We start from the raw sequence: 21,325 nt of genomic DNA on the forward strand, positions 1-21,325 counted from the left end.
TTTTCAAAGCTTTCTGCAGACAGCCTATCTTTATAAAACATAAAGCTACCAGAAATAAGAGTCGCTGCTCTGTGTACAAAATACAATGTACCCTAAAATGGCTTGGAAAAGATCTCATGGTAAACTACTTTAGACTTCAAGGTTTCAGATAAATTCAAATTTTATTCAACTTACTATGTCATGTCATATGTACCTGCACTCATTGGGAAAGTGTGACAATATAAATTGATAAACTATTGCATTTCAGCACATCATGAAGCACAAATATGACTCCAGGTAAAAATGTTCTCCAAAGAAGAACATACAGTTATGAAAATTCTTGAGTAGTCTAGATTAGTCCATACTTGATAATGATCAAGTCACTAGTCAGCATAAGTCTTTCTATGAAATCCTCACATTCAGTGAGACACTGCTCCCCTTCACAAGGCATTGTCCTGCAGAGTCCCATCGACTTCTCCACAAGTGATTCAGCGAGTCTGCATCCATATTATCCAAACTTTCACAAGTAAAGACAACTTTTTGTAACGGATGAGTTGAATTCAGCTTATCACCCAAAGCATCCAAGAAGTCGGTGTCGAGAGGGCCGGTTATGCCGGTTCCAGAGAGCTCCAGGGACTCGAGTAGGCATTGTGACTGGGCAGTCTGCTGCAGCAGGGCAGTGAACTCTGCGGTCTTGATGTTCTTGTTGTGGGACGCATTCAAACTCCTCAGTGACCTTGACTGAACCAATCCTCTGCAATAGGGTAGAATGGTATACGACAAGTACAAGCAAGGTGTCCAATCGAAGACAAAACTATTTCACTTCTATGCGTTATTGCTAATGCATAACTGATTTCAGGTCAAACTTGCAGTTAATCTGACAAAGTGAAGGGAGTGATGGGTGATTATCCAATATCCTCTCATCCCTGCTATCTGCCTGACCAACTGCAAAAGTCATCAACACGATTAGTTGAATAAATACGAACAAAATAACTTTGGTCTTCGATTGGAAACCATGACAAGGACCCCTCCTGCTCAAGGAACTAAAAGTATATGTACATGTATGTCTAATTCTGCAAAATTAGTCAGAATCTGTTGCCAAATTAATATATGTTGGGGTACCCGGGCTTGAACAGACTGTGATACCGAGTGTAAGTGGAGTCAAAACTGCTTCTCCATGAACATGTCTTGTGGTGAAGGAGCTGAGCAAAAGCTATATTACCTGAGCAGACAGTCGATATTCTCCTCGGTGAGATAGCAGTCTTCGATATTTAACACCTGAAGGTTGCAACTTTCCTACAACACAAGAGAAACCTCTTGATACACAACTGTACATTCTGGATTGTAATATTTTGAAAACTAGTGTCTCCATCAGACTAGACTAGGATGACAAAGTCCAGGCACAAATTCTAGACAAACTCAATTCTTCCCTTTGAGCACCTAGACAAAGAAATAGTACCAGGACTGATCATGGAGTCAGAAGTGAGATTTCAGTTTGACCGCCCAGACAGATTTTACTGCCAACGGGCAATAGTGTTGAGATATGGTAACAAAACCTAGCCAAAGAAATATGTGGCGGAGAACACTCGAAATGTTTTACCTGTTTAATGTAATTCTCTATATGAATACCAAGACCAATGGTAGCAGCCGGTGAAGGAATAGTATGCCCAATATTGAGTATCAGTAACTTCCTTGGATTGAGCGTCTTAAGCAGAATATCAATTCCTAAAAACCCAAACTCATTGAAGGAAACGTCCAACATCTCTAGGCTGGAACCTTGGAAAGACTCTGTCAGGACTGGACGGTGTTGTTGGAAGAACTTTGCAGTGAGGTCGCAGGAGCTGATGGACATCTTACTTAGTGATGGAAGGTAGTGAAGGATCTGTGCTAATGACTGGGTGGAACCATCACCCAGGGGATTGTGACTTAGGCTCAGTGAATCAAGGATCTGAAAGAGATTGTGTAGACAGAGTGCAATATGTGATGAGCAGTTTTTCGGACTACATGTTTAAGTATTCTAAAACACCTTTAGCTTCACCCTCTCAGTGTTTGGTGAGATAACCAATTCCTCAAGTTCGGTATCAATGCCTTAAACTCAAACGTTGGCCTTTTTTGCATGGGGACAAAGGCACAACCACCCAGGTCGTATACGTGTATAGTAGTCATTCTTTCAATTCTTTGAATAAACTGGTTATGGGAATCACTCAGTGCGAATCAGGTTTGAAACAAAGTAGATACTTCAAGTAGATACTTTCCATCCTTTGTTGCGAGGCCTTTACCAAAATGATCGATATCCTCAAATAATAATTTTACCCCGACCCATTACAACGACATAGATGTTTACCTGTATGGGAAGGATAACTTACATGCAGTGGTCTATCTGCCATAACGCGAGGTGAAGCTGCAGCATCTTGGAACATCTGGACGAGTGGCCTAAGGCCTTCTGCAGTGATTGAATTGCTCATAAGGTCGAGCACAGTAAGGTTGACAAGCGTCTTCAAGGCTGAGGCAAGGTGATTCATGACTTGATCATCAATCTTATTGCCTGAAAATAAATCAGTTGGTCATGTTCAAAGTGTTCAGACAATCTTGTCAGTAGGGGTGCCAGCACTCCAATTCATGTCATCTCCTCAGTTATTTTCTACCAAGTTTCTTGACTTCTAGATGTACTTCAGTGATACGAAAAGTACAAGATTACATGTAGGCCAAAAACATTAAGAAATAGAAATATTTACCACATAAATGGAGTTCCTTGAGAGTGGTTTGACATTGGACAGCCCGAAGAATAGGATGCATCTGTTTCAATGACAAGCCAAGATACTCGAGGCTCAGGGTCCGTTTTACGTCCACTTCTTCTAAACTATTCTGAATATTTCTGTACGGAATGGCATTCAGGACTTGGCAAGCCTCCTTGTATCTATTCTTCAATGGTTTAAGATCCCAACCTTGGAAAGTAGCTTCCAGCTGGAAAGTCGAGGAAAATTCACCTGGTTATATTTTGGGAAAGGTTCGAGGGACTGAACTGAGATTTCAGGTCCTTGGTAGGTCAACAACCTTAAGTCGACTACCTTGCTGACAGTCAATTACTTACTGAGTTGCTTTGGATGACAACATCAATTCAAAGTTCTGTTGGTGTGACCTATTGGGCTGCAGCCGGCCCCAGGCCAGCACCGACATCCGTATCCCAATCTAACATACTTTTTAACATGACATTAACAGAACTATGTCATGGAGATCAATTGTGGAGGCCCAAATGCATGAGAGTCAGGATGGGTCTTTGGTGACAGCGGGTAATTCTAACTGACTTTTGAACTCACCTCCTCGTTAGTATCAAGAACGAAACTGACAAAGTCATCTGGAGACAACATCGCTCCATCTTTGGTCTTCAATGATATGATGGGTCTCAGTCCATGCAAGTTGTAGTAGCGCTGTACCACTTCATCTATCAGCCAGCTCATAGTTTTGGTGCCATCACTGAAATGACAAGACGAGTTTTCCACTTTCGTCAAATTGAAGAGGAAATCAAATCTAAAGATGTGAAGGTAATATTTGATGGACTAACTGTGAGTGTAATATGAGATAATCCAGACAGGGATAATAAGAATAACATGTTTTTAAAATACTAATAAATACAATAGTCATACTTGTTTGGTACTGGAATTAACAGCAATTCCTCCAGGATCTTGACTTTTATCCTCAAGTGAAGGCTCACAGGTGCAGGCACAGGAGGCAAGGCTGACGTCTCGGTCCTCACACCGATATCACCACGACCATCTCCCGACGAATAACCAGAAGTCGAATTTGAATTCATATGAGCAGGAGAGTTTGAGCTCATGAACGCTGTTAGTCTAAGTTGTTGAGTTTGACGTGCTAAACTTGTGGAGCGTGCGGTGTTTGATATTACTGGTAAATCAAGATCAATAATCTCATCATTGGGAAAAGGTTCGAAATGTATTTCATTGTCTTCACCACTGAATGGTACTCTTGAATCAAGCATTATAATGTCACAGTCATTGAAAATGCCATTTTGAGAATCGACCATATCTCTTCCGTTTTTCAGATTTTCATTCGACCTTCTACCTCTCTCCCTAGATCGCTGTGATTTCTCTTCCACTCTGGTAGTCTTTTTAGAATTACCGTCATCATCCTCTCGACGCTTTTTCCTGGTTCCCATCGTCTTGAATAAGTTATCCACATTGGCATCGGGTCGTTTTCTTTTATAATTAACTGGCGCCAGATCATCGACAAGCCAACTGTCATACTCTGCTTCATTCACCAAAGCTGGCGCATCCTCGGCATTATTTTCTATGTCTGTCACGTGTTGAGTCTGAAGTGAAATACGCTGTGCCGAACTCCCAAAGATTTTCATTGCATCGCGGTACGCTTTAGTGGCGCCACCTGTCCTCGTCAATTCTGGCAGCTCATCAAGCCGAGGGTTGCTGTACACCAGTTCGTCATCGCAAAGGTCTTCCACTTCATCCACAATAGGGGGAGCACTAGCCGGTTTTCTGAAATAGGAGTTTTTTAATTCAGGGGAGTAGAAGCAAAAGATGTTAAATGCTGAAACAAATTTTAAATCAATGTTTCCAAGTAGTACAGGTCTCACACTCACAACAAGTACTCACAACAAGTACTGCTATTTCAAGATGACCCCGCAAATGAGCGATGCAAACTGCTGCGAACTCTACAATTATGATACCATGCAACAAAAATTGCTTCTTTGCAGCAGTGGTAATTGCCTGTGACAAGAAATTAAGTCAATACTCATACCTTGAGTTCCTGATAGGTGGATTGTCATCAACTATTCTAAAGCTATCAACTGAACCGTCGTCACTGTCGTCTGCTTCACCAATCCTGTTCATGTTTGTATCTCTGGTCTGCTGCGAGCGACTCCGCCTGATACTGGGTAGCTCATCCTCTGAATATCGATCACGGGATCTGGGCGGGTTCTGTTTGTTGCCTGAAAGAAATTAAATGCAGTCTTTATTGGAGTGAAGCGTGTTGATGTGGTGGTTAAGAGGCCGGTCTCAAGACTGAGGGACAGTCAGTTGAAACAACTTCTGATTAGTTTTATACTTTACATCTTAAGAGTATGAAGGTTAATTGATACACATTGTAGCAGCTCTTTGACAATCCCTAGAAGATTTTAAAATGTAAGCTGAAATAAGGCAAAGAGAGTCACTGTTACAGGTGTTTGAATTAAAGGGAAACCAACGAAATAAATGTTGTACAATGAATAATCATACCCATTTTCTTCAGCAGCATCTTTTCTACACTCCTTATTTCTTTTTTCTCCTCCTCGGCTGCATCAGATCGTTCTCTGAACAGGATGAGGCAATCAAGGGCTGTATTGGTCTAAAAGATAAGATTTCATCAGGTTTGATTTCTCAGCTGAAGTCATTGGACCTGTGTGGTGCTCTGCCAGGAACAGCAGTACCACACAGTGCCACCTGAAGGAAGGATTGATTGCAGCTGCAGATTGGCTCTGACTATTGTAGCTGCCATGCAGTTACCATACATATATCTCGGAGAGAAGACATCGAAACAGGGTTTATTTGTAAAACTACTTCATGCATGGCCATAAAAACACTTAAGCCTCAGATGTGACCAAGGTGGCGCACTTTTAGACCCAGAAAGGTTAATTGGAAAATAAGCCAACTGAGTTGTGTACAAATTGTGTACAAATGAAATTCCTTCCTTGCTTTATCTCCCTGATTTTTCCCAATATAGATTAATCAATGCAATGGTTTTCTCACCTGATCATCCTTATAGTTAACATTAGCACCTTTCTCAATGAGCAACTTGATTGTTGCTAAATTCCCACAGTTACAGGCATCGTGTAACGGCGTCACTCCATCACACCGTTCGCCCCCTCGGTCGTTTACGTTAGCACCGTGATCAATCAACGTCCTCACAATCTCCACATAGTCATAATTGCAGGCCTCGTGAAGAGGTAGCCATCCAGCGTGATCTCGCGGATTCACGGGGTGGCCAGAATCAAGAAGCTTTTTAACACGTTTCAGGTTACCTTCGATACAGGCCCTATGAAGTGGAGTCTCGCCCTTTTCATTCCGCTGAAAATATAAAGAGTATGCTCCGTTTTTTCTTATCACCATGTACAAGTGCCAGGGTCTTCGGTTTAAATAGAATATTCCTGAACTTGCAACAAGATCATCAAAATACCTTGAATGTAAACCGGGATGTCTTCTTCCTGCCTGTCGTGGTTTGCTCTCGATCAAACTCTTCATTTTCAGACTCATCTTCAAGAGAAAAAAGATTTGCTTTAACAGGACCAATGGCATAATTAAAGGCACTACATGTAGTACAAACGATTCTGATGCATGTACTGACTGAATTATCACCCTTTTCTGATTTTAACCCTGACTGGACCCAAGTGAAGTAGTAATCATCTTTGTTCGGGTGATTCCTTTGTGACGATCTAAGTGGGATGACGTGAAGTCCCACCGTGGTGCACTCGGGCTGCGCGAAGTCTACCATGCCAGGAGTTGACTGCCAGTGTTTGACACACACCTGAGTCTGTGATTTCATCCATGATATCTTCTATTTCACTCTCCTCTTTCTGGGATTCCTCCTCCGGTTCTGAGAGCTCATCATCAGATGTCAAGCCATAGCGATCGTAAAGCTTCATGAGTTTACCACAGGTCTTCTCCTTATCAACCTTACGACCAAAGTTTTCTTGGGTGGCGCACATTGTACGCAAGCAGTGAATCTAGAAAAGAAGACACAGTGTCCATAAGACTTGAACTTTCTGTTATAAACCTAGTGCCTCTGGACTTTGTGATATGGATCTCATGGCTAACCAAGATGGTCAACAAGATGATGTTGTACTTAAAGTGTTTTTATTTGCCTTTTACCGACGGGACATGATCTAGCTCTTGACACAATGGACAGACTTCAATATAGCTCACGTACCTGCAGCTTCTCCAGCTTAGCTTCCTTTGCACAGATGTATGCTTCATGGATAGATTTCAAAATAGCAGTGTACTCATCGCCCATATTTTCTTGAGCCTCAGCAATATTTAGCCACGTCCGGCAGCACTGGAACACAGATCAGACCACAATAATAAGTATTAACTCAACTGAGCCTATTAAATAAAAAGTCAAGATTGCATGAAAATTCAAAATATCCGAGATGCTTTATTTGTTTAGTACCAGGCAAACAATTTTGTAGTAGAGAAAGCACATACTGTGAAACATTTCATACAACAGAACTTCGATCATGATTTCGGATGACTAAAACCTTGAGCAGCAAAATATCAAGCAGTCATCAACAAATTCTGTGACAAGGACATTTTAAGTTGAGCTTAGGAGCCTGAACATCTGCAGGTCAGATTATCAGGCCTATACCCACCTGTTCATGGTCACCCTTCCGACATCTCAGTTCCTCCTGGTAGTATTCAAGGCTTTCAGCATGTTGTCCAATATCACAGTAGGTCTGGGCGAGGCTCACATAAATAGGTATCATAGTTTCTTTGGGCGCATTGATCTCCTTCGCCAGGGTCAGCTTGAAAGAAATATTGGGGGAAACTGAGAACAGGTGATGTTGGTCAAAACACTGGCTGGCAAGTTGCAGCACTTTCATTCAGGGTCTGGTTGTTTAAAACCAAAGTTTGTCACTAAAACACGAGCGTTAACTTGTCGTTATCGCCTCAAGATAAAGAAATGATGCTGATGCAGGCTTAGGCCAACTTCAAACGCCCTTCATCCACCTCTCTAGCCTTGGCTGGCTCCAGCACAGGGAGTCCGGACTTTATCAACTAAGTATCAGGGTCCTTATGCCAGGCAATGAAAGGAGTCGCTCACCATTTTGTGATAATTTTGTAGAGCTGCACTAAACACACCGGTAGCGAAAGTGAGGTCCCCCATTTTATCGTACAATTTCATCTTCTCTTCTTGTGATGTCGCTTTTGAAAGTCCTTGGTGAATTTTCTTAAGTTTGAAAACTGGAAGAAGATGGTATTGGGAACATCATGAAAGTGAAAAGCAAGAAGGGTCTGGAAAATGCATCCAAATGCATGCCGCAGCAATTACCATGCAAGTTACTTTAGTTGCATCATAAAAGAAATTTCTCAAGAGTGATATGAGACCTAAGTTCACAAGAAAACTCACTTCGAGTGTAGCTGAACTTGAAGTCTCGTCACTATAATAAACTATGATATGAAAGAATTTCGAGTTCGAATCATACCTGAAGAAGTAAATCTCTTGATGTCATCTTTTTCTGCAGCAGAAGCGAGCTTGTAGGCCGTTTTGAGAGTTCTCTTTGCTGCCTGATACTCCTGAAGACCAACTAAGACCTGGAATAAAGGATAGCAAGAAAAACCTCATGTTGACATACCGACATATCTGACCCGACCTGACTTAACACGATTTTGTTTAAAGCTCCCTTTTTTGACAATGTTTTGTGGTTGTTAAAAAGACTATTGAACTTCTTGCCAGATTATCAGATACGCTTATGCTTTTCTGAAATCAATTTTCATAAGAGCATCAACTAAGCTTTGAAATACCATGTACAAACCTTAGCCTTTTGAATAACGGCCTCACACTGAAGTGCCTTTAATTTCCCCTTGATGCAACTATGTATACTTTTCTCAACAATGGGAAGTGCATCTTTAAACTTGGCTGCTCGAATGTAGATTCCACATAAACTGAACATGCACTTGTGGCCATCCTCATGGAAGTTGTATTTACTGAAAACAAATGAAATTTTTCAACTCGCAACTCTCAAAAGGAAACAGGGCAGGCCTAGTGATATTAAGGAGTGGACTGGACTGTGTACAAACCAGCAAATACAGGCCGCTGAAAATAAATCTCAGTGGAGATTAACTGTGAACACTGATGAGTTACCCCAATGGCCATAAGGATCATGATGATGATGATGAATCTCTAAAGGCTAGGAATTGGTGAAGGCAGTGACAAAGTTTGATTGTATCTTCATTTTGTCAAGAATGTGACCTAAAAGGCAGGCATGATTTAGATTCTGGCTTGAGTTTTTTACCGACACGTGAACTTACTCAGTGAGGGCAATGGCCTTTGTGAGAAACGTGACACATCGCTCAACTTCCTTCTTCGTATCACACACCAGACCTGAAGGAAAGGCACAATGATGACCGACTGTTAATTACAAAGAAACCCCTGGGAAAATGTTGCAGTTCACAAGCTTGAAATTAAATAAAGAGTATCTTATTCTACAGCATAAAATCTTATGGATCTGGGGACAAGAGAGAAACATACTGTTATGTTCTGTCTGAATACAGTAACATGCATTTAAAACTGACTTACCGAGATTGAGCAGTAACCGTGCCTTCATTTCTGCACAATCTCGTTCCGAAATTTTGCTTCTCAAACGATTGGCGACCTCCAAAGCCTTCAAGAAGGCATTTTCAGCTTTCTTCAGAGTTGATGACAGGCTTTTCTTCCCTCTGACAGCCTCAGACTGACAAAGGTAGGTCCGGCCCAATGTTGCCCAGGCTCGTTGTTCTTCAACATCATCACTGCATGATTTTGCACGGTCCAGGTGGCGCTGCTGATGTCTGATGGCTTTGTCAAACTCTGCGAGTTCACAGTAGCATTCTCCAATCTTTCTGTTAGCTACGGCGGACCCCATGACGTCACCTGTGCTCTCACACAGCGCCAATTCCATTTCATGTTCTTCAATTGCATCGTCATAATTTCCTGTAGAGGAAGAGGACCGTTTTAAAGTTAATGTGCATGAGGTACTGTAGAAGAAAATCATCAAACAATACGCCACTACTGAAGGTATTTTTCATCTAGTGACAACAATGCTTATGACTCTCAAAGTTTTGTAGACCTTTTAAACGCATTCAAAGTTGTGTTATTGCCAGGAGTTGAAGTAAATTAAACATGAAATGTTACTGTTAGGACATTTTTGTGACAGATGCAATTTAATGAGAAGGTCTCAGAAGCCGGACATATGAGCAAGATCACGTTGAACCTAAGACAACTTTTGGCATTTTTGAATTAAAATTTCGAGAAACTAACCTTGCTTTGACAGTAATTCCCCAATGTAGTTACAGATAGTTGCCACTTCCTGATAGTTATTGTTCGTCTCCGCCTTCTTTTTCTGTTTTCTTAATTCTGAAACAAGAGAATATGATCAACTGCATCATATTACAATACGACAATTCAGAACTTTGGTCCCGTATCATGGTTTACATCATTTGCTGGCACTGTCAGCTGATCGGTCAGTTTTATGTGAAAACCGTGGCGTAATACCTACCATTCACGTCCATTGAATTACCATCATCGTAATATCCGGGACCAACAGTTCTGAACTGTCTAATCAACAATTATTGAATCAAGTATATATCTATCTACTGGCATGACAGTGGATCACACAATTCCACCTAATCAGGTTTCTCACATTTTTGTCCGAAAATAGAAATCCATCCGGAAATATAATCTACATGACATACTTATACTAAAATGACAAAACTCACTTTCTATCTCTTTATCGTTAGCTGGCATTTTCTCAAATCATGCTCAACGGGTCAAATGAGAAATTGAGTCAGTTCGATCTTTGGATATCGTCAATTAGTTCAAGAAATAGAGCAGTTTTTATGGTTCGAGGCGAGGAGACGCTTTTGTCTTTCGCGCTGGGCATGGCGATTTGGACTATTCAAGAATAACGTAAACCGTAGTAGCGTCACCTATTGGTAGCCACCTCTTCTCCTTTAATATCGCTAGAAAATTTCCGACATCCTTTGATGGGTACGTCGAGAATGCGACAAATCGCTGAAAAATATAGGCTTTCGAAATCTCATTAAAAACATCAATATTTGTTGCTGTCGTAAACTTTCTGTTAAACTTTTAGTAGAAAAGGAAAATTTCTACTTTTATGCACCAGTGAAATGTTATATAGTGTATGTTTTTGCTTCATTTCAGAAAAAGTGATTGTTACGAAATCTGTACATTGCTAGTGCATTTAACCTGTACTATAGGCCTATACACTACAGGGTGGTCCAGGAAAAACCGTTTTTCAAACGCAACTGGATACTTCCACTACCAGGGGGTTAAAACCATTGAAACCAGTCTATATCTCTTGCAAATAAATTGCTGTATATTTCTGTTATCAAAAGTGATTAAACGTATCTTATATTTTCTGTGCAGAAATCACACAGTCACAGTGAGACTTTAATTAGTAAAGCATGAATTCTGTACCTCTCGAGCCATCAACCATCTCTTCCATTTGCGACATTATCGAGAGCATCCTTGCGAAGTCATTTGGACCCAATCCTTCTCAAACCATGCTGAGCTCATCAACAGGAAAGATGCTGCTTACATCGGATGGAGTGACTGTCTTGGAATCACTCCACCTATCTCACCCAGTCGCAAAACTCATTTTAAAAAGTGTGCTGTCTTTTCATAAAATAAGTGGTGACGGAAGTAAAACATTTATTTTGATGTTAAGTGCATTCCTGCGGGAGGTGGCATCTTCTAGTTCAAGTCATGGTAGCTATTCATGCAAGGACTTGCATCGCTCTTGTGCAAAGTTCCAAGCAACACTGCATCAAGAATTATTCCCGTCTCTCCTAAATTATGCAACAAACATTCCAAATGATTCAAATGCCGATTTGTTTTGGTCCATGTGTCGAAATATTACTCGGACTTCAATGCAAGGAAAGTGTCCAGACTCCGTATCAGATACTTTAACAAACTTATTGACTGACTTTTTGAAACAAAGTGTCCCATCTGTTCAGAGTCTATTTTCGAACATTTCTGAAATTGTCCATACTTTTTCAATGGCCTGTCGCAAAATTCATGGAGCATTCCCAGATTCCTCCAAGGTCATTGATGGTATAATCATCAGTAGAGACTTTGCTGTTGATTCTGGATCACTTACATCTGGAGGTGGAGTTCGATTCGTCTTCTTGAAATGCCCGTTAGGTGACATTTCTACCATGAATAGCGACACTGTTACTATGGATACGAGAGGCTCAGTCGGACTAGGAAATATTTTTGAGTGGCAGCACAGAGTGATTCGGAACATTCTAAGTTCATATCGAACCCTTGGTGTCAATCTGATCCTGTGTTCGGACAGTGTCTCTGATGTCACAAAACACCTGTGCAGAGAATTCAATATTTCTGTGATCTCTTTCATACCTGAGGATGAAGTTGAGGCACTACAACAAATCACACACATACACCCTGTCAGCAACTGTGTTGAACTTCTGTCTTGTGAAGACATTGGTGTTGCCAGCGGTTGTGAGACTGTGATAATAAACGGAAGAAAGTGTTTTCAATTAAAAGGATTGAAAACATGTGGGAGGATTATCCAGAAACAGATTTTAGTTTGTGCTCCAACAGAAAGTGTTGCAACAATGTATGAATTAATTCTCACTAACGCTCTCAAGACTGTCGAGGTGTGGCTCGACATGGACAATTTGGATTCAGAAAAAACACTTTCAGCTGCAGCTTTCCCAGCAGGTGGTACCCCCGAGATGCTGATGCATGAAATCTTGGAAAACTTTGCCAAAACAAGTCAAGATGGAGATTTAGCATGGTTTTGTACTATTTTAGGAAAAGCTTATTTAGCTGTTCCATCTCAGTTGTACAAAAATGCCATTGGTACAGCGAGTGCGACATGTTTCATGTCTTCGTGGAGTGATTTTTCCAGAGATTTAGAGCAGGGATTGGTCCCTACAAGTACTTTTCTTCAAAACAACAGCAACTATTTACCTGTAGAATCTGTGATGAGTAAAGTGATTTTGTTACGCAGTTTTTTGGAGTTGCTGCAGCAGCTCTTGCGACTCGATTCTGTTGTGGGTATCAAAAGAAGTGCTTGATTTTGGGTATAAAAACTGAAGCCGGGAAGGATAGTTCACTCTCTCATTTTGTGCATTAGACATATGTGAAATGTAAAATGTAAAGCAAAAGTTAGTGTTTGTCTCTAATCCATTGCAGTTTAGATTATGGCTTGACCTTGATTTTGGATTCGATAGATACAAGGGCAAGGGCCTTTTGTAAACTTTGCAACTTTGGCAATCTGGGGGTAGGGGGATGACTCGCTGTGTGGCAGCAAGTCCCTGTAGTTTGGTCTGGATGGTTGCGACGATCTGATTGCTGTGTCTTGGGCTTTAATGGCCCAGCCCCCCCCTTTTGGGTCCTGGTTGTGACAGTCTCCCTGTCCTTGTTGTGACCGCTCCCCGTAGTCAGGTTGATTGTGACAGTCTGATCACTGTCTCTGTATAGCAGCCCAGCCACCCCCTTGGGTATGGGAACATCCATAAAGTACATACACACGTAAACACTGATTTTTAGACCCCCCTCCCCCTGTATGCACCTTGTATGCAATGCCAGTCCCTTAGCTTTGCATGGTCTGGTTGTGGTCTTACAGTGTATATCGGCCAGTCGCCTAAGCGCGTTTTGGCTGTGTCACAATGTAGCAAACTGTATCACAATGTAGCTGGTTGTGGCAGTCTCCTGGTGTAGCCGCCAGCCCCCTTTGGTCTGGCTGACTGTATCAATCTCGCACTGCTGTATTGCAGCGAACAATTTTGTCTGGGGACGTTGTCTTCGATTCTTGTTATAAAATAAAGAGGAAATTACAACTTTTGAACGTTTATTTATTACGACAGAATACAATGTACAAAATGAATCTAACCAGTCTGGATAATGACCGTTTTCTGGGAAGGGTTATATCAAAATACCCCGAGAAGAAAGGTCCCCTTGCAATCTTTAATTTGTTCTTTCGTTTGATAGTCATCATTACACATGATTGTAATCGTAATGTTCAATGACATTTATCCCAAATCAAGTTACTTTGAGGAGCATAGTTATTTGATACAATTGATTAAATAATGATAATACATACACACATTTGACCGAATATAACAGAATAGTGGATGACGTTCTTGTTCGGAAACTAACGAATGGTGCGCGCGTAATTTCGGCAAGTTGACGCCCGCTGGTATAGGCCTACGTATCCCTGCCGATTTTACGTATGTCATATTCACGTCAGTAGCCATCCCGTTCCTGCAAAATGTTCCTTTTATTAGCTGAATCAAGCATCACTTGCATATAAATCAGTGTCCCATATCGCACACCACGAATCGAGATTGGTGCCAGATGTGAAAACGCCATACGACGGATTTAGAGCAAGGGGATTAGCGACTTGGCTTTCAGCTGTTGTTTTGTTTGAGGCAGACCAAGCCCTACATCCGTGACCAAAGATACGAATACGTAATAAGGGCATAATTTTTGTGAATGTAGGTAAAAAAGGTACAGGTAAAAAGGTACGGTAAAAAAGGTACAGGAAAAAAGGTACAAGTAAAAAAGGTATCGGTAAAAAAGGTACAGGAAAAAAAGGTACAGGTAAAAAAGGTACAAGAAAAATGGGGACTAGGTAAAAAAGGTACAGGTATGGTGTCTTTGCTGTCAAATGTTATAAATTGCACGTCTTGTTTATTGTAAATGAAGTCAAATTTTGGGGTTATTATGATTATTATGTAGATGTTGTGTGGTGGAGGTAACTTATACTGAGATAGGCAAAGTTTAGATATGTTTTCAATCAGTCAGTCAAATGGAAACCATGTTATGTGTTGGTTATTTGTTTTTTGTGTATCCAAACTAATTACTTCCTTGCTAGAGTAAAGTTGATTAACTTCTAATTGCCAAAGCATAATTATGACTGCTGTAATTAATCCAATTAACAATCAATCAGAAAATCCCTTGTCCAAGGTGGATTGTTCCAGGTCTGGTATTAATTAGGAAGGTCTTCCCAAGCTGATACTACCTGGAATATTTATTTTACTGATACCAACGGTTTTGAATACATTCAGGGTTTCTTTCGCACTTTTGTAACTATGAAACTAAGGGCTTTGTACATGCCAAAAGTTTCGCATGTTCGTTTTTCCCTGCATGAAAACAATCCTGGTGAAAACAGGCGCTGGTTTAGTTGTCGTTATCATTGTCTTCAAAGTAATAGAAATCCTGGAAGAAACGGAAATTCCTTATGATATACATGTATATTGAAATAGTAAAAAACAATCGTATTGTTAGTAAGCTGGCGTTAGTAAGTCCTTCTGATGCGCCGCTGAGACGGGCTTTAGAATGCAATACATGTACAATGTAATTCCCCATTTGCCCGAAAAAGGCTGATCAAAGCAGTCCCGTCTCTATACATTTTAGTATCCGCCACCGTTATTGGTTATTGTTATCTTTTTCTTCGAAGTAATAGAAGTCCTGGAATAATGAAATAAGATAATCAGGAACCGAAAACACTTTCTTTCATTCATGTAGCCTCTACGACCCTTCACACAAAGGTGTTTTAAGAATCAGAATTTTAAACGAATTTGAAAAAAATGAGAGTGCTATTATTTGATTTTCCGGCATCTGAAAGCACAGATGTTGGTGTCCACAGTAACCCTCTCATCTCTGCGGTGGATCCAGCATCTCAATTTTACAGCAATCAATCTTTTTGACAAGCCAAATACGGGGGGGGGGTGCCTGGGGGGTGCCAAACCCCTTTTCTGCTGAAAACGACATTTCTCTATCGTATGGTTCGGGATTGACGATACTTACGATTAGAAAAGCAAGTCCGAACATGGTGAACTTCATTTTCACATCAAGATCCATTGGGACTGGAAAAACGAAAGAGAGCTTATTAACTGCGAAGTACCAAGCATGTGCGCGGGTTCATTTTTTCTCGCTGACATCTCTTGCAAAAAGTTACTTGACACTCTATTCAGTCGATAGTTTATAGGTTCAATCACCTCCAGCAGCAGTTGATAGCCTATTACTGATTTGGCGGTGCGTTGTGCCTGATTTGGCGAAACGACCTGCATTGCTGGCTGGTAAAATGATGGCGTTTCAAAAAGGAATTTGTTCATGTATGCTTTCAATAAATGCAACTTACAGTTTGCGCTGAAGTTATTGGCATTTGTTAAGCCTTCTTTGAAACAGCCTGCCCACTGCTTGGAAACCTTTCCAACCGGACTGGCTTTGTCCCAGTTGCCGTCTGCACCTTTCGGGAACATCTGAAAAAATGATGATACTGATTGTACATGCCTAATTAATCATCGCCTCATCATCTTTATATTATGATAAAAGTAATGATTAACTCGTCTCAACTCAATTTAACTCAAAATATCACAACTAAATTTGAATTTTTGCGCTATTTATTATCGCGATTGGACGAAACTTACGTTAAAGTCAAGGTCGTCGGTGCAGCAGAACCACTGGCACATACAGCAGCTCCGTGTAACCATGAAGACATCTTCTTTGTTAGCATTCATCACGTAGAAGACAGGATTGCAGCAGAAGCGCCTGCAACGAAAGGAATGAATGTGAAATAACTTTACACAGAGGTGTTTTTTTATTTTCCACAACGCCTTCAATTCTGGCAGAGTGACATTTCTTTTGTGAATTTCAATGATCTGAAAAGGTTATGGTTTAGCAATATTTCCTCATGATTTGACTGTTCGTATTAGGGATTACCCAGTACTAACATTGAAATAATAAGCATATTTACCCCAGTCTTACATATCCGACGGGTGTGCCGACAGGCGACTCAATCACAATTTCCATGTGGCAGGTGCCCGATGTCGTGGCGCACCAGCAACAACCATAGCAGCACTTGAACTCACGCGTGATGCGACCTACCACCTAAAACATAATAATTTGGCGCATGTTGTATAAATCTTTATCTGACAAGCTGTATGAATGATCGCATATTCCCAAAACATCAAGGGAGACACCTACGACACAGAGGTAGAGCTACATGTATATACATATTATGTGCAGACATACATTATGTAATACTTTTTTCTGGTAAGCGAGTCATTCATGTTTCTAAACTCGGGTCATGATGCGAGGTCCTGATATGGCAGATGATATTATAATTCATCAGATGCCAGTGTTGTACCCTAGTAGAAAATTGGCGTGTCACGACCCCGAGACTCGCTCAAAATTACTATTTTTTAGCAAAAAGAGCCCCGATAGTAAAGTTTTCTACAATACTTATATATACATGTATACATGTACTTACTTGACCACCGTTGTCAATTATATCGATGAGGAATCCGCGTTCCGCCCCACAGAACAGTCGTTGGCACATCTCTGTATCTGAAGGTATGTAGGAATACAATGTATAAAATGCCGTTAAAGCGGAAATTGCCACAAGGAGTGCGTACTGAGCGACATCGTTTTCCATACACGTTCCCTTCCTTTTACTCATCTCTGACAAGTACCATTACAGTGCAGGGTGTGCTCACCGCAGCAACTGCCCGTTACTCACTCGACAACATAATTTAATTTTATGGCTTTGTAGGGAAAGTGCTGCAGACACTCGACAATATAAAGCGCACTTTCAGTCGCAGGCTTTTTTTTGGCTGATTCAGTGAACACAGTAACCTCAATAAGTGACTGCTATTGGACATTTCGCATTGTGTTCGGGTAGATTCTTCGAGATAACCTCGGGTGAGGTCTTTTGAGTCGTAGCTCTCAGCCTGCATCGCTCATCATCGCTTTTCCATCGGCCAGTATACCTAGTAAGGGATGAAGCGTTAATGTGAGAGATTCTGGTTTGCAGAGTTTATGCTACCCCAAACTCGAATTAACTTACTTTCTGCAGCAAAATAGATCTGCTGGCCCATAGCGTTCTTTATTGCATATTTGTTGTTGCAATGGAACCCGGTTAAAACTGAAATTAAAAGAGATCGTCTTACTTAAAAAATGAATCGGAAAATGTTACATGTATAGCACTAGCAGGGCTGATACGGATGCACAAGGTCGATAGCGGTGAGGGGCTGCCCTCTGGTTTATTGACCGAAAACAAGAGAGCTTTTTTGGGACCCTCATGCCAGCAAATGTTGAAAGTCTAGCTCAATCCTGAAATTTGATTTCTGGCCATTCCCTAGATAACAACTGAAAATATAGTTGACGCCGTGCCACCTAAAATGTTCAATCAATATCATCGTTTTTACTTAGGGTTTCGAGAGACAGTCTGGTAGTTGGCTGGACGCATAAAAACAGGATATCATTCAATGTGAATTTCCCTTTTTTGGGGGGGGGGGGGGGGAGTAAAAGAGAGCCATACACCCAAAGTTGAGTACTTAGTACAATGTACATTTTAGCACGGACGTTCATACAGACGACCATAATGATATACGGTACCATTGAATAAGGTTGTTAACAACAACTCCGGGGTGTTTTGTCCAGACCCATAATGTCAAATATTTGGACGTTGGCTTTCGTATGTTTGTTAACAACAACAATGTGATTTTAGTCAGATTAATCCTGTTCACTGATAGTTACTAGCGCGTTGACACTTTTGTAGGCCGTCAATGGTAATTGGGGGTTGACATTGTATAGGCCTAGCCATTACAGACATGCTCTCTGGCACGGATCTATAGCACAAGACACATGCTATAGGGCCTAGATCAATTTTTGGCCTCTTTCGGTCCTGGGCGTTCGATCAGTTGACCTGTTCTTGATTTTCTCATTCGGGGAAGTAGAATAAGTAGGCCTATTCTGTATGTACTGAATTTATTGCAGGAGGATGGCAGTGTGGATATTCATATATAATTAGCTAATAGTAATGGGAATAGTATTGTAATGATGTGGATAATGGCTGATGGTAATGGTAATGGTAAGAATACCATGAAGACTTACCTTCAACTAGTTCTACTTGTTGATGTATGAGAAGCTGGTCGATTTGGGCAAGGTACTCAAGACCCGGGGGCGTAATGGCGCTACCGCCTTTATTGGCACTAGCTAGAACAGAAAATATGGAGGCAAATATCAAGTTCGAAAGACCCAAATAGACATCATATGGAGGCTTATGACAAAAACTGATTTATTGTAGAGATTGGGTCAATATTGGGTGGTGACTTACCTGGCTGCATTTCAACATGTTCAACCGCACTCATTTTGATGTCGTAAGGGATAGGAATCAGTTTCTTGTCGGCGTCTCCTGATTGGCTTCAGCCACGAAAAATGTGTCGTTCACAGCAGCGGCCGGGGGAGATCCTTTGTGCGTCCGTATATTTACTAATATCAAAGCCAGAAGAAGGTTCCTTTCTTTGCAGTAAGCGATCTGGAAAATGAGAATACAATATTTGACACAGTTTGACTGACTCGTGCATTGGCAACAAATACATGTACATACCTGTCCTTCAATAAACCAGCACAAATGTTTGTTATTCACCTATATAATTCATATTGGTAGTGTGAGAATTTCAACGGGTGTATGTATCGGACCGAAGACCGGGAGATTGCGAACGACCACTCATTTTAGGGCTTGATATCAGTAACGGTCTTATATCGGTGAAACTAGAGTACCCGTTTTTTACTACCGGTATATAGGTTTTTGTACATACCTGCTTGATGAGACCAAAATGAGTATCCAACCTGTAGGCTTCGTATAATAGTACTCAACTGACCGACCGACGAACCAAAGCCAAGCCTGTTAATGTTTTATGTGCACGTCAAGGCGATAAGCTAATATTACAAAACCGGATCTCATGCATTATTAGCTAAGCGTTTTCTCGACGGTAGGTTTCTAATGATTTATTGCTTGCTTGCGTATAAGGTGTGCGCTATAATGTAGGTAATAAAGGCACTCTCCGAATGTAGGTAATAAAGGCACTGGAAAAAAAGGCAATGGAAAAAAAGGAACGGAAAAAAGGCCCTAGGTAAAAAAGGCACTGGAAAAAAGGCACCAGAAAAAAGGCACTGGGTAAAAAAGGCACTGGAAAGAAGGCAATGGAAAAATGGCACCAGAAAAAATATATGGGAAATCTCTGAGAAATCTCTACTACATAGATAAAAAATAAAAATTTCTATGTGCATTTCTATGTGTAGTTTTTTCTACATCAACAGAATACTGGGTGGTCCAAAAAAACGGAACAGCCTATTTTCAGTACCCTCCGACCAGAAAAACTAGCTTGGATAGGCAGGGAATCCTTATAAAAAATGATAAAAAGATCATCCGATTTGGTCCAGTAGTTTAATCAAATTAGATTCAGGGTTCCCTCACCAGTAACCTATTTCTACAAGATACAATAGTTTATCACAAGAGTGGCTATTGACATCTAGGAAAACATTCTTGATGAGTCTCATTGCAGTTTTATTGGTGAGAAAGACTTGGAAGCACATTACACATAGCACATTACACAATAGAAATGCACGGGGGGGCACCCCAAATGAATTTTTCACCTAGAGATTTCCTGGTGCCTTTTTTTTTGCAGTGCCTTTTTACCTAGTATAGTGATTTCCTGGTGCCTTTTTCTCCAGTGCCTTTTTTACCTAGTGCCTTTTTTCCTAGTGCCTTTTTTACCTTATAGTGCCTTTTTTCCAGTGTCTTTTTTACCTAGTGCCTTTTTTCCGTACCTTTTTTTCCAGTGCCTTTTCCCCTAGTGCCTTTATTGGTGTATTCCTGTTTCGCCTATTCCTGTTCCGCCTATTCCTGTTTCGCCTATTCCTGTTTCGCCTAATTCCTGTTTCGCCTATTCAAATGTATTGCTAACCTCCCCACAGACGTAGGAATATGAACCTTCCCTTACTGACCGACCAAACCCGAGGAGAGCCACATATGTACGCATTGAAACAATACGTTAATGGAGAGAGGGACATAATGAGTTACGTTGATGCCATCAGTTACCTTGTCTGACATAATATCATGATATGTATTTTCCACCTTGTTTGACTTTATATGTGCTGTACCTACATGTATATTATGACATGGGTTTTACAGCTGATTTTGATCAAATAATTATGAGAATGTACAATATTATGTATTTTTATCAAAAACTCATGAATTCAGTTTTCATAAAATAAACGACTGCTTTACTCTACTTAATCTATTAGTTTTTACTGTGTGTCAGTATGGTCCTATGGTCCTATGGTCAAATAAGTCCCGGACTGTCCCCGCTTTCAAGGTGACTCTTTCAAAACGGTCATGGCATAACAAAGTTGATGGCATTTGATTAGTCAAATTGTCATCACATCGTTAACATCATCCAATTGTCCCCTCACATTTTCCCCATAAAATGGACATGCATCCCTAAGGTTCCCCGTGGGAGAGTCGATTTATTGTAGGGGTACTGGAAAGTAGGCGAAACAGGAATAGGCGAAACAGGAATAGGCGAAACAGGAATTTTGTAGGCGAAACAGGAATAGGCGAAACAGGAATAGGCGAAACAGGCATAAACCCCTTTATTACCGTCTACCGTCTCCATCATACGCCTGCGGAAGAGTATGATCTGCATGTAGAAAGATACTAAACTAGGTCGTTAGTACTTCTGTATACGACAAAACCTCATGGCGATCCACCGTCGTTGTGCGTATATCCATTCTTCGGCATACA

The 21,325-nt window shown here is 40.9% G+C and overlaps 3 protein-coding genes across 4 annotated transcripts; 1 reads left to right on the forward strand and 2 right to left on the reverse strand.

The window, feature by feature from the left end:
* Positions 1-215: 215 nt before the first annotated feature.
* LOC135499311 (tonsoku-like protein) lies at positions 216-10,551 on the reverse strand. Its single transcript, XM_064790030.1, has 21 exons — positions 10,458-10,551; positions 10,000-10,095; positions 9,280-9,672; positions 9,012-9,084; positions 8,516-8,687; positions 8,186-8,294; positions 7,804-7,943; positions 7,352-7,504; positions 6,913-7,038; positions 6,511-6,709; positions 6,163-6,239; positions 5,736-6,053; positions 5,226-5,334; positions 4,750-4,939; positions 3,624-4,487; positions 3,297-3,453; positions 2,715-2,943; positions 2,346-2,524; positions 1,580-1,927; positions 1,202-1,275; positions 216-733 (listed from the first exon to the last, which is right to left on the reverse strand). Exons 1-21 carry the CDS (start codon positions 10,483-10,485, stop codon positions 382-384), a joined length of 4,386 nt encoding a protein of 1,461 aa, XP_064646100.1. The 5' UTR covers positions 10,486-10,551; the 3' UTR covers positions 216-381.
* A 188-nt stretch (positions 10,552-10,739) lies between these two features.
* LOC135482486 (Bardet-Biedl syndrome 10 protein homolog) lies at positions 10,740-13,531 on the forward strand. The gene is made up of 2 exons (XM_064762551.1): positions 10,740-10,880; positions 11,128-13,531. Exon 2 carries the CDS (start codon positions 11,166-11,168, stop codon positions 12,801-12,803), a length of 1,638 nt encoding a protein of 545 aa, XP_064618621.1. The 5' UTR covers positions 10,740-10,880; positions 11,128-11,165; the 3' UTR covers positions 12,804-13,531.
* A 64-nt stretch (positions 13,532-13,595) lies between these two features.
* On the reverse strand, positions 13,596-19,539 carry LOC135482487 (phospholipid scramblase 1-like). Of its 2 annotated transcripts, none has more exons than XM_064762554.1 (10): positions 19,338-19,495; positions 18,854-19,054; positions 18,631-18,732; positions 17,582-17,659; positions 17,006-17,082; positions 16,490-16,623; positions 16,164-16,284; positions 15,875-15,995; positions 15,541-15,599; positions 13,596-14,949 (listed from the first exon to the last, which is right to left on the reverse strand). In XM_064762554.1, exons 2-10 carry the CDS (start codon positions 18,885-18,887, stop codon positions 14,911-14,913), a joined length of 765 nt encoding a protein of 254 aa, XP_064618624.1. In that variant the 5' UTR covers positions 18,888-19,054; positions 19,338-19,495; the 3' UTR covers positions 13,596-14,910. The 2 variants fall into 2 exon arrangements, with proteins under 2 accessions (XP_064618624.1, XP_064618622.1); XM_064762552.1 differs by lacking the exon at positions 13,596-14,949 and adding an exon at positions 14,977-15,201 and having other exon boundaries at positions 19,338-19,539.
* Between the last annotated feature and the right edge of the window lie 1,786 nt (positions 19,540-21,325).

The sequence above is a fragment of the Lineus longissimus genome, chromosome 2 (assembly GCF_910592395.1).
Source record: "Lineus longissimus chromosome 2, tnLinLong1.2, whole genome shotgun sequence".
Classification (NCBI taxonomy): domain Eukaryota; kingdom Metazoa; phylum Nemertea; class Pilidiophora; order Heteronemertea; family Lineidae; genus Lineus; species Lineus longissimus.

What these genes read in the sequence shown, in the direction of transcription:
- LOC135499311 (XM_064790030.1), bottom strand. Translation starts at nt 10,485, where the DNA reads ATGCCAGCTAACGATAAAGAGATAGAAA. An exon ending in CAAGAGATTTACTTCTTCAG is followed by an intron (nt 7,944 to 8,185) that starts GTATGATTCGAA and finishes ATCTTCTTCCAG; the next exon opens with TTTTCAAACTTAAGAAAATT. An exon ending in GGAAGGGTGACCATGAACAG is followed by an intron (nt 7,039 to 7,351) that starts GTGGGTATAGGC and finishes TCTGTGTTCCAG; the next exon opens with TGCTGCCGGACGTGGCTAAA.
- LOC135482486 (XM_064762551.1), top strand. Translation starts at nt 11,166, where the DNA reads ATGAATTCTGTACCTCTCGAGCCATCAACCATCTCTTCCATTTGCGAC.
- LOC135482487 (XM_064762552.1), bottom strand. Translation starts at nt 18,887, where the DNA reads ATGAGTGCGGTTGAACATGTTGAAATGCAGCCAG. An exon ending in ACATGTTGAAATGCAGCCAG is followed by an intron (nt 18,733 to 18,853) that starts GTAAGTCACCAC and finishes TTTCTGTTCTAG; the next exon opens with CTAGTGCCAATAAAGGCGGT. An exon ending in CAATAACTTCAGCGCAAACT is followed by an intron (nt 15,600 to 15,874) that starts GTAAGTTGCATT and finishes TCGTTTTTCCAG; the next exon opens with TCCCAATGGATCTTGATGTG.